The sequence below is a fragment of the Cetorhinus maximus genome, chromosome 2 (assembly GCF_964194155.1).
Source record: "Cetorhinus maximus chromosome 2, sCetMax3.hap1.1, whole genome shotgun sequence".
In the NCBI taxonomy this organism is placed as follows: Eukaryota; Metazoa; Chordata; class Chondrichthyes; order Lamniformes; family Cetorhinidae; genus Cetorhinus; species Cetorhinus maximus.
Window position 1 is genome coordinate 43,084,483 of NC_135880.1, and position 17,166 is coordinate 43,101,648.

At 38.6% G+C, this 17,166-nt stretch overlaps 1 protein-coding gene across 1 annotated transcript; it reads left to right on the forward strand.

Annotated features, from left to right (window-relative positions):
- Positions 1–311: 311 nt before the first annotated feature.
- Positions 312–2,045, forward strand: foxd1 (forkhead box D1). The gene is made up of 2 exons (XM_078557669.1): positions 312–1,004; positions 1,103–2,045. Exons 1-2 carry the CDS (start codon positions 446–448, stop codon positions 1,189–1,191), a joined length of 648 nt encoding a protein of 215 aa, XP_078413795.1. The 5' UTR covers positions 312–445; the 3' UTR covers positions 1,192–2,045.
- The last annotated feature ends 15,121 nt before the right edge of the window (positions 2,046–17,166 follow it).

The following is a 17,166-nucleotide window of genomic DNA, read 5'->3' on the forward strand; positions in this document are numbered from 1 at the left end:
ATGTCTAGAAGGAGCTGAACCTATTAATTATTTATTGCGCTGCGCTCGCCGTTCGATACTCTGAAGGAGGAATGTGATAAGATTTTCTAATTTTGTGGTGACGTTAGGAGCCCATGTGATCGCTGCTGTAATATAAGGCTCCAGAGAGAACCGCCCTCCCTCCTTTGCTTATAATTTGTGTTTGAGAACTGGTCTTTTTGGTGATTTTTTTTTTACATTCCCTAAGAAAGGCTGCAAGGGGATCTTCTTTAAGTTGATTCGAGACCCTGGTTGATCTTTGGAGCCGAGGCTACAAAGGAATTGAGAAAGTTGGCAGGAGGGTCAATTTCCTGTTTCAGCTGCCTTCTTTGCTTGGATTCCTTATGTGGAAAGCTGGTGGTAGGTTGCTGAGAATCGCCCCAGAGCCTCTCAGAACAGCTCTCGAGCCCTTAGATCTGCTCGTATTATGACTTTGAGCTCTGAGATGTCCGATGCGTCCATCCTTTCAGAAGAGACCGACATAGATGTGGTGGGAGACGGAGCGGAAGGAGAGGAGGACGAGGCCCAGGGGGGCAGCTCTTTTGGGGAAGTGGTGAGCCAAATGCACTCTGAGATCCTAACGCCTCGATCACCTTCCTGTGTGGATAGCTCATCGAACCGGGACCCTTACAAACCAGTCAGCAAAAACCCTCTGGTGAAACCTCCTTACTCATACATAGCCTTAATCACAATGGCAATCCTCCAAAGTCCAAAAAAAAGACTGACTCTCAGTGAGATCTGTGAATTTATCAGCAATAGGTTCCCCTATTACAGAGAGAAGTTCCCCGCCTGGCAAAACTCCATCAGGCACAATTTGTCCTTAAACGACTGTTTCGTAAAAATTCCCAGGGAGCCCGGTAATCCGGGCAAAGGCAACTACTGGACTCTGGATCCCGAATCTGCAGATATGTTTGACAATGGCAGCTTTTTACGGAGGCGAAAACGGTTCAAAAGACAGCAATCGGCGGATCTGCTCCGGGAGCACGGTAATTATATTCCTGCTTATGGTTACGGACCTTACGGCTGTGGATACGGGCTTCAGATCCAAGCTTACCACCCTCATTCTGCCGTTTTTGCCTTTCAGCATCCTTCAAGGCAGGCCCATTCCATCCCCCCGCCATCCATGCTTCCCGCGAACGAACTCGCCAGGAATTCATTCTACCCGCAGCTTAGCCCTACTCTCCCCTCAGTGCAATCTGTCAAACACAACTCGGCCATATCACGGTCCCCTTTCTCCATAGAAAATATAATCGGGGCCAACGCCAGTCCAGCCAGCTGCTCGTCCCAGTCTCCAGCCGTTCCTCTATTATCATCAATACCTTCCTCTTCATCGACTCTGCCAAGTCTGCACCAAGAGACTGTGATACACAATGCAGGGAACTTTAATGGTAGGATTCCAAATGTTAACGGCTGTTAATAAAATATAATGCACGCCTATCTGAAGGTAGGATTATTTTTGTACATTTCCTATATCTCAACATCTCGGACAGTCAAGAGTTCAGCAGACTTAATCCTGTATATATATTTATGTACATTTCCAAAGACTTGAGTTGGAATGCAGAAATAGCTGTAAAGCATGGTGTTAAGAAAAGGACTGGGTACTTATTTCTGAACCTACAGTGATGGTGTGTATAGGGCATCTCAGGTGTAAAAATTCAACTTGACACAGGAAATTAAATTGTCCGTTGAAGACAATGCAAAGTAAATCTGTTTTTGAACGACATGAAGCCATCTAATGGTTTATCGACCGCTCACTATGTACAGTGTAAGAACCTTCTCTTTAAAGAATATAATGGGGAAATAAAAACAAAACAGATTTTTAAAGCTGTGAAACAGAAGATTCTGAAAAGCCTTTTCAGCTGATATTTTTAACCTGTGTTTTGTATATGGATATTACGTTTTATAAACTCTGTACCTCTCTAAGGTAAAAATTGTTTAAGAAATGGATACTGGCGAACATTCCTGTATTATTTTAATGCAATATTTTCACACTTTTCTTAAAAAAATAAAATCTATAATTTAAAATATTTCTTGGTGTGGTTGCTTTAGTAAATTGTAGTAAAATGTAGTCATTAGTAAAGCAAGTCTCGGCATATTGGATTATCTGATATTTGAAAATCAGTGTTGTGTAAAAGTAACCAGATTTTAGGAGACAAGGGAAGGATTTCTGAAATATTTAAGTTATGTTTACTGGTGCAATTAGATTCGCAGCACAGCCTGCCAATCCGATCTGAAACAAAAGTAGCTTATCACTAAACTATGCATTGCAAAATAGAACCGATAGGCCTCTGAAATGCAAAAAGTTATCAATAATATTGTATAAAATAATATGGTTTGGGGAATCTAAACCCCTTGTTTGTTTTGAGCACTGTTATATTTAGAGCGCCCATCCAGAATGATGACATATTGTGAAAGAGAATAGAGCATTTTGGTATTTTAAGAAATTGCTAAATGCCTGACAATTAGAAAGGAAACAAATTTGACTTCAGTTTGAACGTGTACTTTGGTTATGACCGATTTCAAATTCCAGGTTATAGCTTGTGATATTACTGTCTCAACCTGATATACCAGACTTGAATATAATTCCCATTACTTTATTTAAACTAAAAAGAATTAAGGAACCAAGTATTGGGCTTGGAGTTCGCGGCACCATTTTGAGATTCATTTTGAGTCTCAAAGTGCCAATATTCAAAAAAGAAACCCCTGCCTACTTGACGAGCAGACACAGTTTTAGTAACTTTCTGTTAAGCGGTGATAGCGAGAATCCATTGCCCGAAACTCTAATTCTAATGTCTACAATTTTGTGCTCTATGGTATGAAATGCACATGGATCAAACGATATTATGAATCGCTGTTCCAACTGGTGACTCTAAAAAGAAATGAAAGCAAAACTAACAAAATATTAAAATTGAAATGGGAGGGAAATACGTTTCTCTCCAAAGCTCTGCTAGAATCCTGAATGATGGCTCAGTGAATAAATACTGGCATTTAGTCCAATTATGACATACGCAGCAACATTCATTTCAGAATTGCCTAATCATTTGGCCTAAAAGGCACCTTGAAATACGATGTGCCGTGCTTTTCAATATTCTTATTTAAATATAACATTTAGCAGACTTGTTATAGAAATATTTTAGGCAGGGAAACCATATTGTATAATTATATTGAATAAACTTCCAAACAAATTATCTACCTTTAAAATACATAATCTATAACAAAGTCAAGTAATCATTTCGATATTTAGCAAGAACTAATCATTAAGACACTGCAAAATCGTAAATCGACCGTCAGTATACTGACTGGACGAAGTCTGGAATTATTAACCTGACTGATTAAATCAGTTATGTTGCTAATAATCTTAAGGAATTTCTGTTCACACTCTAATTAAGTGGAGTAAGTAGCCGCGTTTGCAGAGTTTGTTAACAAAAAAATAATTTCTGACTTTAAACCTTACTATGGATAATAGATTCAGGTATTGGCACGACTTTCTCTCCACCTGCATATTTAAGTATGGCACGTAGGCAGGTTGCTTACACCAGGCGTAAATATTAATAGTCGAAATAATAATAAACAGGCAACTCCGCCCACTGAAAGTGACAAACCCCAGTAAAATGTAATGAAACAGATCGAAGTCATCAGGCAAGGAGAAAGTAGGATCAGTTAATAAATGCATGATTCTACATTACACTATTTCGCTTTCAAATAACTTCAGGCGATTTTACTTTACACAAGGAACACTACGAAATCAGTTTTCATTTCCGTTAATGTGCTACAAAAGTTAACAGTCGTTAATTTACAGCCAGCAAGAATGAGCAGATGCACTGTGTACAAATAAAATCCAAAATCGCGAACCGTTGTACTTAGAGTTGACTGGCAAAAGACAAATCGTGGCAACCCTTCTATTTAATATACTGCAGGTGACAACAAAGAACGTCAATATTTCTTGCAAAAGGATTTCCTTTAGCAAGTAAATAACTCCTTGAAGCCCAGTGAAGCTGTTTGTAGTAATTGTTTTACACGATAGAGGACTCGTCTCAACAAATAGGCAATTGCTGTAAACGCGGAGAAATCAGCACTGCAATCTTTCTAACAACCAAGAGTCCAATTAGCGCATGAGGTTGCTGAGGTTTTACACTTCCATTCTGGAAATCTGCAGAGTTCTGCTTCTCATGCACCATTTGAAGGGGGGAAAGGATTTAGACTTAAAGTGTCAGTAGATGGAAGTAAATTGATTTAAACCGCCATTATAGACAAATCGAACCAGGTTTCACTCATGACATGAAACAGAAAGACTAGGGGCACGAAAAGATTACAAAAAGATAAGCTAGGCTTTTGGCGCTATTAGTAGGCTGATACTATCATGATGGTTTACTAAACACACAGACACACATACATATATATATATATATATGTGTGCATATATACACGGAGAGAGATATACGTGTGTGTATATATATATGCACACATAAAGATATATATATGTGTATATATATGCACACATGCATACAGACATATATGTGTGTATATGCACACACAGATACATATGCGAGTGTGCATATGCACACATATACATATATGTGTGTGTATATGCACACACACATACAGATATATATGTGAGTATGTGTGTGTATATATGCACACTTACAGATATAAGTGTGATTGTGTATATATGCACCCACGCATACATTTATATCGTGCACTTCAGACTTAAGTAGAACATTGTAAGCTATCTTCTAAGGCTTTAGATAATGAAATGTTTTGCACCTAGTGTTATGCTATTATTGTGCTCTACTCGTGCTATTGGAAAACATTGAACGCGCTTGTGCTAGGGAGAGATGCAGGGAAAAATAATTTCAACCGCACCTAGCAATAATTAAGGCCAACTTCTTCCATAGTTTCAATAAACACAATTAGTGGCCTTGTGTCAACAATGAAGTTGGACAAGTTTTGGAAAAAGGGAAATCCTGGCCTTTTGTGAGTATTTTTTGAATGAAATCTAAATGAAAGTACTTAGGTCAGAACCATTTCCTGCCACGGGAAGAGTCGCAAGAGCTTCGGGATCTGCCATTCAGCTTCTCTTTCTGTTCTGTCTACTTACCCCTCCACTTTATCATTCCTTCCTCCATGTTAGAATATCGTAGACATGTCAGAAAGGCTAACATTCAGTGTGATTTTTTTTGAAGTGTCCTTTGATTTCGGTTTAGAATCATGTGCCCTGATGTGAAAATGTTGCGGATAATCTTATGACAAGCGGCATCTTTCCCTTATGGCACTCCGCCTTGCTGTAAAACCAGGAGCTGAGAGTTGGAAGTCGAACACCGTTTCTTTGCGATATATAATCGAATAGAAATTATTTCACCGTAGCATCCATCTAGATATCAATTTACCTCAGTATATATCTATGGATACATACAGTGGATAAAATTTGAAATACAGATAAGAAAAAAAATAAAATCTATGTTACATTTTAACCTGTAGGCCCCAGGCATCTATGCTAAATTTCTGAAGCAGTAATCAATCAGTCACTGCTTTTTGCTGAGAGTGTTTAGCATAACTTGAATTAATTAGAAGTTACCAATGGTGAAACTCATGTTATTGGGTCACTGTAACAAATTCGAAAGCCAAATATTTAATTCGTTTGAAACCACGTACCGCTACGAGGAAAGGTCGGCTGGCTTTATCGTTTATATTACTTACTGCCTACTTAATGGCCTAGTACTATTGTAAATTACTTTTAGAAATCAGAGAACATCTTAAAGCACCGGCATGGGAAAGGAATATAAAAACTATCTTCTCCAATTAATTTGTAAAGATCACTTCAGATGTTTCAAATTGTCCGGTCGAGGTGTATAATCAAGTAGGGATTTTAAATCAATGCACCAATTATGCTGTTAGAATGTCAATTCTGAAAAATTGGTGAATTTTGATTTATATTTTAATTGAGTTTGTATCCACTTGCAAAAAATCTATATATACCAACCTGATTACTGCCGGTCCATGTTTTACTCAACTGCAAGAAACAAAGCAACAACATAGTGATTGCAGAATAATCAAAACTACAGCCCTATTTAAAACTTGTGCTAGCTCAAAAGAGGGATATTATGTTTGAGTGTTTGAGTTAGAGCTACCATAATTCCAGGCGCGCTGGGATGTGTTTCCGCTTATTTTTTTGTCTGTGAAAATTGTAAGGGTGATATCGGGGTTCATGACATGGTTAACGAAGGACATGAAGAACAAATTGCATTTGCGTGCGGTGGGTCAAAACAGACCTTTCCACCTGTATTAATGCGGTTCAATTTCCACCTTATATCTCATCTCCTGTGCAGGTACAGGGAGTGAGGAAAAGGGGGACAATATCACATTTAATAAGAGGATGCTCAAATTAAGTGAATAACCCACACTTCAGGTAGAGTGGGCTTTTAATGGTGACCTCTAAGACTTCATTAGAATTGTACTTTTCCAAGCCACCACTCCATCTGACAATGCTCTTCCTGCTTTATTCAATTTGATTCAATTCAGTTTGATTTTCAATAATTACCCGCATCCCCGTGTGTAGCCGCTAATAAATATTACAGATCTAAGGGTCAATGCAATAATAACGAAGTCCTCTTCCATTTTTGGAATACGTGGCGTGATTTACTATGTTGATCGACTTTGCAGATTACATGTTTGTTCTTTATCGTTTTTGCGGGTCTTTTCCGCATTGACATTTTGAGCAGTGCCTTTTCATTTGAACAGGTCCCATGACGGCTGAAGCGCGCAAAGGTTTCAGTAATCCTCCCATTTATTAAAATAAGTCTGAGAATCGTTTACACAGGGGTTAAGAGCAATCCAGTCATTTTGTGGGCCGTGAAAGCATGCCGTCTGGGCTTTGAAAGTTTTCGGCAAGTAGAACGGGAAAATGAAATAAAAATCTGGCTTCACACTGAATGAAACACAAAATGGGCAACCACTGGAACCACATCTACACTGAATTTCCATAGGGCCACAAGAGGACATTACACGCAATTGACCTCAAGACAAGAGAATGAGGACATCTCTGAGCAGATTTAAGACAAACACTCGATCGGATTGTGAGAAAACAGAACTTTCTAATATATATATATATCCCTCTATAAATCATGGCATACATCTTTCTAGCCATTTCTACGCTTCAATGTTTTTTTTTCCGAGGAGGTTTAACATCTTGCGAATAATGTACGGTCTAACCAAGCAGAGCAACATTAAAAGCTGAGGTACTTTGCTTTCTCGGAACTGAACTAGGAAATAGTGAAATGTAACGTTTGTAGCCGTACATTGGCTAACTTCAAATAGGTAGTAGACTAGACAATGGCATCCAGCAGCCTTAAAATACACTGCGTGACAAGGCTCATTGTTTTCCCTGCTTGGCGGAGCTTTTTGAATGTAGCGATGGATGATTACTACACGAGGAATTTTAGACAAAAAAAGTAGTTGTAAGCAAAAATTAAAAAAAAACTGGAGATCAGTTGTCTACAAAAAGGCGGTTTCCACCTCTATAAAATCTAGTTTATCCGCTCATGCCCATAGGGAGACACGTGTCGTCAGATCAATAGTTTAGAATTGGAAATAAACATATGGCCTTGATTGAATACGTTACAAGCGTAGAACTTTGTATTCATCGGTTTCGCTGTTGGGTGTGAGTAAAATCAGAAGAACATTTTTTTTACTAAATTGTCACTATCAACTTCTCCAGCTGAGGAAACATTTATCTTTTCTTTTATACACAGTGTAAATTATACCCCGTAGCAGACAAGCAAAGCTGCAATATAAAGTGATTTAAAAGGGAAAAACTCCAAAATAATAAATGAAATTGGACAGAATACAACAGCAAATGGCATCTGTTAGAGTCTGTTTTGGTAACTGGGTTTGACCTTAAAATTATAAACATCAAAACAAAGACAAATTGAATGAGATTTAAGGACTTCTTTTGTTACAACGTTGGAAAGATACTAAGCTGTTTCAATCGTCAAATATGTTGAAGTACTATTGTAGGTGCGGCACAATAGAGTATTCAACACGCACCTGCATTACCGACAGACTTTTGTTAGCATTAACGCTTAGGTTGAATATTGAGCTATAGAGCTATTCTCTATTGAGATACACAAGGCCCACTTATCTGCTCTGGTAGCCTCTGTTTGTCTTGCTGTATTAACCACATCACTTTCCCTTGTTACTACTTCCCCCCAGAGCGTACTTTATTTAGATAAAATCTCCAGTGTTGTGGAGTCTCGTGTTTGCTTGAATGCGTTCGGTGTAACTGCGCTCTACATAGGTGAAGGGACTGACTTTTGAAACGCTTTATTTATTCGCTTACTGCTTAGGCGCTTTCAGTAAAAGAATGTTAATTTGTTGTCTGGATGCTTGCAACGACTTCATTAACGATCTTTAAACAGACGGGGTTTGTGTGTAATCAATCGGAAAACAAACGGATTAGCAAACGCATTCAATCCAGGTCATTTTCCTCTCCCCCACCCGCCTCCCCCTCCAAAAAAAAAACTATTTAAACTTTTCAATATTCTCATATAGAAAAGCCCGTGCTGTCGCGTATTCCTTGTGCTTTACAGTATTCCCAACCAAAATGACGGGGTTCTTCTATAATCTTTCAAAATGACAATATTATTCTGTAATCGAAACACGTTTTAGATGCTATTTCATTGTTTTAAAGGGAAGGCTGAGAAAGCTCTTAAAAGGGAAACTCGTGTTAACCTACCTATCTCATTTAACGCAAGGGAAACCCAAAATACAATACACCTTTTGGAAAAAAAAATCGAGACTCTTAAAAGTTTGGCACACTTTAATTTAATTCACCCTTTCATTTCACACGGAATTTACAACAGAATTTCCAAGACTCTTGTTAAAAAAAAAATGGATTGACTCTGACTGTCGACTTTCTGACACTTTCTTCCATTATTTTCCTTTGAAATGCTTTGAACTTCCTGACAAGCAGAGGAAGCCAGCGCTGCCTGCATCTAATGTTGAAACGTATTAATGCTGTTTGCGGAAAGTCAGTAAAGGCCACGGTCTCGTTCTTCAAGACTACACATGTCTGGAGGGCGTCTGACAGTATTTGTATTACAATCAGCAGCCGCACCTTTGTTTAGGCCTGGGGATAATGTATCTGATTATATCACACGATGTACAGTAATGCGCAAATCTGGAAAGTAATGCGTGTTCATTTGCGTTGTGTAAACGTTGCGTGACAGAGCACGGGGGGGATGCCAGGAAACGGCTCTGAGCTCAGTGCTGGGGAATTGCTCAAACCTAGCATTCTACTTGAAATTGAGGATCCTATTGTGTCAGCAAAGGTCAATTTTAGGCCAACCAAGGCATGGTATATAAGATTAATCGGAAATTAATCGACTCGCCTTTACCATCCATTAGACACCTATTTTCATACGAGTAATGTTAACCCTCTCAATTGCGGATTATCTTCCGAGCCTGTCGAATACACAATCGCAGCAACAAGTGCTGCTAATGGAGGATTTTCACCCGCTTTTTAACTAAGCGATTTTCTTTTTCTAATTGGTTCGGTGTTGGAGTTATACAATGCGCCAGTAAAAGCGGCGATTGCGGGGACGCGTCGCTTTAAGTGACTCGGGCCGCACTTGAGCGTTTACGGTAGGGATGGGGACCACCAGCGACCTGCTTTGGTTTTACCATAAACCCGTCAGCCAAGTAGGACTTCAACTGGAGCACTCACAGCGCCAGGCAATCCATACCTAAACAGTGCTAGAGTTCTTCAGCATTGAACCAAGGTCCCCGCTGTTCAAGAAAAAAAAACGAATTTAAAATTAAATTAAAAGGCTGAACTCTAATGGTAAATTTTAAAACTTAAAAACTATTTTAAAATTTAAAATAGAGATTCCAGAAGTTATGGACATTGTAATAGCTTGCCCCTGTAATATTTTGATATTCACCAGTTTAAGTAACTCAGTAAACCTTACACTGAAAGATGAGTATCCCGATCACGGACTGGATAATCGATATCTGACAGGGCGCATCGATAGTTTTTAAAAGGTTTAAATTAAATCGCACCAAGTTATTTAAAAAAAATAGATTCGCGATGACAGGCCAGGTCCAAACGTGCCATTTGAATGTATTTGATCGGTTCACAAACCTCATCAATGCAAAGGCGGCACCTTAAAAGGATGGGGTTTGTAGTCCCGGTTTGTGGAATTTTGAATGCCTATCTAATTAGACCAGCACAAGGATACTGTCTCTTTAAACGGGTGCGATTCCCATCTGCTGTGCTGCCTGTGCGACTGCTGTTTGTTTTGTTGTCAGTTGACCTGATGGTGACAGTGTGGGTGTGGGGTGACCTAGCCTATAAGCCCAGCCAAATACAAGACTTTGTTTTTACACCTGCACCTATTAACGCACTCCCTTTATAATTTATTGACCAATTAAAAGCTTAACTCCCAGTAAACCACACGCATAGGGTCATTTTATTGGGCTCTTGGAGGCTCCTCTATTCAGATGTGTTCTAATTTTTAGAGCTCTGTGAAACAAGGTTTTCAATTTCGTGCGAATTTTTCAATTAACACTAAGGACCTTTTGTAATAAGATTCTTGTCCGAGCAACATTTCATTTCTATTCCCTATAGAATGTTATAAAACTCGGGTTTATCTGTTTCTACTGACGGAAAGAAATGCTATGCCTTCCATCTTTACAAGAAGAATGCGCTTTTACATGTTCTTTGCTCCTGACAATTATATCAAATTGCTGTTCCCTAAGCAGAATGTTTTCCATTATAAAGCAAGCCATTTCCCCCCCCTCTTAGAAGTTCTGCTCCACATTATTCAAAAAATTACAAAGTTCAAAAAGTTGTAACAATATTCTTTACTGTAATTTTCTGGAACTACATGGACTGTAATTACAGCCCGTGTGCCTTTGTCGATAGGATAAGCATGGTACAAAATGCTTTTTATTTGAACGTGCGTCCATTCCGCAGACTGCGTCTGAAAGATCAGTGTTGGTAATAAGGTAAGGAATATTTCATCATCTCAAAGTCTTGTAAAAAGGTTATTGCAAGGGGAGCATTGTAACCACCACATCGAGAAATGGCAATTATATATTGGCTCATGTGTAAATTCGTGGTATGTGATTTGTACTCCTGTACTTATACTGGAATGTCAGTTCAATGCTCCATCGAACAATACAATGACCAGATAAACCACGAGTATGTCAGGCAGCATCTTTTCATTAATATGCCATTCCCCCAGTATTACGCAAAATAATTTTTGGAGAAGATAAATCTTTAAAGAGTGAGATGGCCCCTGGTGTCTCCTCAGCTCTCTTGTCGGAGAGCATTAATCCATTATTGATTGGCAGAATAAAGCATCTTGATAAGAAGGTATCTGTCCCAAGAAACTCTCAAACCGTCCCCCTAATTAGACTAATTAGAAGAAATCTGGAGTGTTGCGGTGCCTATAGATTGTTGGCATTACGTTGGCTTGGGCTTTGTACAATGGGGCCTGAATACACGCCATGGGTAGTGGGAAATCTTTATATATGTCATTCACTCATTGTAATATTTGTTACATTAATCTATTGACACTAAAAATGTACTCTCTGGTTGAAAGTTTGGGAACTAATGCCACCCTGAGTGCTCATCTGAGCAGAGAAGATTCGCCTGGTGCTCAGCCTGTACGCATACTCACAACTTCAAACCTCCACACCTTTGGTGCTTCGAAATTATTTTCGTCAAATCTTGCAAAAGAGATTTCGGGCCATTTGGAGCCCGAAATAAGCTCTGCACAGCTTGTTCAAATCTTTATGTTTATCGCGAACAATCGATGAAACTCGTTAAAATGTGGCTATTATCGAAATCTCCACGCCTATAAACTTTACCAGAAACTTTACTATATAATTTACCATAGGCTGAAGCTATCGGCTTTATTTGATATGTGTGGGCTGTCCAGGATTACACTGCGACTGCCTGTGCGGTAGGTCCCATCCAAGTCAGTTACAAAGGAGCTTTACTCAAACTTGCTGGCCAGGTACTCAGAACTTGTCCTCTCCTAACCTCATCATCCCCTGTATTCCTCATCCACTGCGCCTTCCATTCCACTCCCCTCCCCAATTAGCTAAGCTTAAGGTTAAGAGGTAGCGGTTGAGAGAGTAAATATTGTGCCATTAAAATCAAGGAGCAGGAAATTATGGTTGAGACCCCAGAGTACAAATGCTTGACTTTTCCCTCCGAGATTCCTGAACTGTGCTGTAGAGGGAGGTTCAACCATTTATTTCCGATCGGTCAATGGTTTCTAAGATAACGAGAAAGGAGTTGCAAGGGACCAGATAAGTTGGTAGGTACATAACTCAAGGCATTAATTCAATCGAAAAGCAAGTCTATGGAGAGCCTAGGACCTCGAAACCAATTTGGGTGAATAAAAACATTAACACATAGAGACGATTGCATGAAGAATATTTATGCACACTAACTTTATCTTTAGTGGCTCAGATAAGTTGTTTTAAGCCGTGAAATAATTGCCGTTCTGCTACATATATCCATTTCCCCATATTTTAATTTAGATTCTTAAGGCAAAACTGTCACTTTATGGACTCTCGTTTGAGTCCCCATTCCAGTCTATGACATAACTACAGACGGGCACCAATACAGATAGATTGGAATATTATAGAATAATAGAACAGTACAGTATAAAAGGAGGCCATTCGGTCCACCCGGTCAGCGCTGCCTCTTCCAAGAGCAATCCCGTTTCACTCTCTCGCTTTCCCTAAATTCCTGCAACTTTTCCTCCTTCGAGTATTTACCCAATTCCCTTGGAATCTGTTTTCACCATCCCATGGATCCCATGGATCCCATCTGTCCTGTCGAGGAGCATGTTGCTGAGGAAAAAGCAACTGTTGCTGTTGTTGCTTCTGCTGCTGCTGGAGCAGTTGATGGTGGTGTGGCCTCTGTTCTTGCCCTCAGTATAGGAGGAAGGTAAAGCTCTATGAGCTGCAGTAAAGCTGTGCTAAAGGTGGACAGCAGAGAACTGCAGCTGTAAGTCAGTGCAATGCTAAACAGGTGAAGTGCCTTCCAAGAAACTGGCAATGACCTATCATACTTTCTGAGAGAAGAAGTGCTTTGAACAGGAATTGTGCAATGGCCATGGCTGGAGCTCTTCAGCATAATTGATCAAAGCCTTCCCAGCTTGTTGTTGAACCCAGAAAGTTGCTGACAGGTAGGGAAACAGGTTCTGTGGCTGGGAAATCCAAGATTTGCAGCTAAAGCACATGATAATTAACTTCTTAACAACCTCAACAAGCTCTTACTTACCAACAGATCCAAGTGGGTTCCCTTTCCCCTTAAGTGCTACCCTGGGGAAAGCCAGAGGAGGGTGGGAATCACATTGGACTCCCAAACCAACATGATTTTCTGGATCCTTCTTACCCCACTCACTCTCAAACCTGTCTCCAATGCTCTGGGAAAACTCTGCCCTGTGCTCAAGCTGGGACTGCACTGGTGCTTTATATCAGTTTAACACATCTTATAAAGCCTAGGATCCCATATGCTTTATTAACCTGTCCTGCCACCTTCAAAGATAATCATAGATAGATAGATGGAGGTATAAATAGAGGGGTAGATAGATGGAGGTATAAATAGAGGGGTAGATAGATGGAGGTATAAATAGAGGGGTAGATAGATGGAGGTATAAATAGAGGGGTAGATAGATGGAGGTATAAATAGAGGGGTAGATAGATGGAGGTATAAATAGAGGGGTAGATAGATGGAGGTATAAATAGAGGGGTAGATAGATGGAGGTATAAATAGAGGGGTAGATAGATGGAGGTATAAATAGAGGGGTAGATAGATGGAGGTATAAATAGAGGGGTAGATAGATGGAGGTATAAATAGAGGGGTAGATAGATGGAGGTATAAATAGAGGGGTAGATAGATGGAGGTATAAATAGAGGGGTAGATAGATGGAGGTATAAATAGAGGTGTAGATAGATAGAGGTGTATAGAGATAGAGGGATAGAGGGACATTTAAGCTTGTGTATGACCCACTAATTGTATTGTCTCGTTCTGTTATGGCATTACTCCTTTGAAATAGCTCCAGGTCAAAAACAATCAGTCAGCCAGTCAAACATAAGCTCCACTAAGAAAGGGGCAACAATCAAAAGATTTTATTTGATGTTGTTTTTATTGAAGGTTACTTCGTTTTTTTAAAAATTCAGATATTATTGAAGTACAGTGGTCCAGACATATCCTCTTTATTTTCACCAGGCAGCTTCTTCGTTCATCCTTATTTGAACTCATTGTCCTCCATGTGTAACTAGTTAGGGTATTCCTACATTTTAATATTCTGTGCATGACAGACACGAGTTAAATTTAGTTAATTTATTCTTGGTAAATATATACTAGAGTTTCTGCGATATGTGGTGAAATTGGCCATATATACAAAATAAATTAGATTTATCTTTTAGACCGACTATATCTAATTTCCAATTATATTTCCAGAAATATGTTGAGATGTACCTTGTTGCAGTAGTGTTGTGTGATCCGTCAATGAGAAATCGAGAAAAGACTGAATAAATCTCAAACACAGAGATTAAGAGATATTATAAAGGGGTAAGTATTCTTCATACGGAAGAGTTTTCTAAACATGTTTGCACTACACACAAGAACGAACTCAATCCTTACCCTGCTAAAGTGCAGTTTTGGGCTTCTGAAACTGCATTCTTTTCGGAATCATCGCTTGATTCTACAGGGAGAGAGAGCAACTAGACAAGGCAGAATTTTACGAAAATAAATAAATGTAAAAGGTTAGATAACGCATGCTTTGGTCTCGTTACTGTAAACGATTTTGCTTCCAAATTATGAAACAATTTTCGTTCTAGTATATGCCAAGCTGTTGATTTCCTTGTAATTTTAGTTTAAAAGTAACATAATATCTCAATAAAAAGAACACCCTACCTATTTTATCTACCTCTATCTATCTACACCTCTACCTATATTTACCTTTGCAAATCTCCGCCTATATATTTATATCTATGTATCTCCGTCTATACTTGTCTATACGTATCCCTATCTATATCTCTATATATATTTATACATCTATCTATCTATGACTCTGTAATAAGATGTCCCTTCCATGAATCAAACACCAGCATTGTTCTGTAAAGGTAAAATTACTTCAGCACTGCTTTTAAAAGTTAATATAAATTTCTTTTTATTGAGACTTTAGAGCACATCCTGTAAAGTATAATGAAAGGCAAACAGTGAATTAAAGACCATGATTAAATTCCGGTGTACAGACGATATTCAGAAACTATTCCAATTTTGCTGCCATTAGAATCCTTGTTTTAAATTACAGCCTTATTACGTTACCCTAACTTTCCGTGATGACACAGAGAACACGCCTCTGGGGATTATCTGATAGGATCGTTCTGTGTCAATGATTGATGTCACAGTACACAAATTCCCCAATAAATACAAATTTCAAAGCAATTTTTAACTCTCATTGTTCCCAAGTTAGTGGGAGCCTGTTGTTTTTTCAGAAGATCTACCTTTCCCAATCCTTATTGGATTCAAACGTTTACATTTGCGTATGCAGTTTCTAAATCCATTATAAAATGGTTCTTGCCAGGGAAGTGCACTGTTGGTTTATTTTGGCATAGCGGTGCAAATTCTGGCGGCAATATGAATTTAAGGATTGAGTCAAATTGCATCATGGCATAAATTCTAAACACATATAACATAAATGTTAATGTATTGATTTATTTTCTGTCATTTATTTTCGAATTCAGAAGATGACTGTAAACGACTTCAGTTTCATGTGCATCTTCTCTTCAAACATAATCTTGTAGTTTACTCCTAACTGCCTGGTTGCAATTCTCACAGCTACACATCCTGGTCAGAAAATATCACTGTCGTCCACCAGAAATGAATTCACGATAAGCCAGCAATAAAACATCACAAAAAGTTTTGATATTTCTTCTATGAATTTTACAGTGCACACTACATAGAGCCGACAGTTCACATCATTAACAGAATAGACTAAAAAATCCAACTGTCAAAAATGTTTTTTTTTAAAAAAATACAATTATTGTACTTATAATTGTCAGGTGCATTCCTTTTAAATAACATGCACTAAAAGAAAAGAGAGACTTGCATCCCCAGAAAGCTTTTCAGTCATCTCAATGCATTTTACAGCCACCAAAATACTTTCGCAATGTAGCTACTGTTGAGATGTAAGAAGCAAGCAGCAACATGTGCACAGCAAGCCCCTAAAAATTGTTGTGACAATGACCAGATAATCTGAGGGGTTTTTTGTGTGAGGTTGATTGAGGGGTAAGTATTGGACAGGACCCCAGGATAATTCCCCTGCTCTTCTTTGGCATAGTGCCATGGGATCATTTGAATCCACCTGAGGAAGAAGACTGAACCTCAGTTTAACATATCCAAAAGAAGGCACTCCTGACCAGTGCAGCACTCTCTGTGCTGCACTGGAGTGTTGGCCTTGATTTTCGTGGAGTTGGAATTGAATGAATAACCTTATGACACAAAAGCAAGAGTGCTACCCACTGAGCCATGGCGGACATACTAAGGAATACATTCATGGCTGTAATGTTGGAAAGCGATTCAGATGATACAACTAGATGCAAGTGTGAGACAGAACTTCTATTTCAACTCACTGCTGCCCATTATTCTATTTGTGCAGTGATACCTTTTCTGTTTAATAACTAGTGACATAATAAGCCTAGTCTGAATTCATGTTACATGACATTACCTTACCCAAAAGACAATAAATCCATTGTTTGCCTGGAATCTATATAATAGTGTATTGAAAACAGAGATATTAAAAATCTTTTACCGCTAATAAATTTTGTTTATTTCAACCCATTTTGACATTTCTCATGTAGTTACCAATAAGTGAAAATAATTTTAAAAACTAAAGATTTTTTAAAAAATCAACACTTTCATAATTGTAAAATAACCATGTGAGTGTATGCCGCTTTGTCTTCCCAGTACTATTCACTACTGTTATATTGGAACCATAGAGGAATGGAATCAAGGTACCAGTGAAATATGGAAAGGGAACCTGGTCTTATATTATTTATCCATGGAATATGATGCCATTTTTTAAACACTTCTGGTCAACTAGCCAGATTATTTTTATT

What these genes read in the sequence shown, in the direction of transcription:
- foxd1 (XM_078557669.1), top strand. Translation starts at nt 446, where the DNA reads ATGACTTTGAGCTCTGAGATGTCCGATGCGTCCATCCTTTCAGAAGAG. An exon ending in GGATCTGCTCCGGGAGCACG is followed by an intron (nt 1,005 to 1,102) that starts GTAATTATATTC and finishes TTTGCCTTTCAG; the next exon opens with CATCCTTCAAGGCAGGCCCA.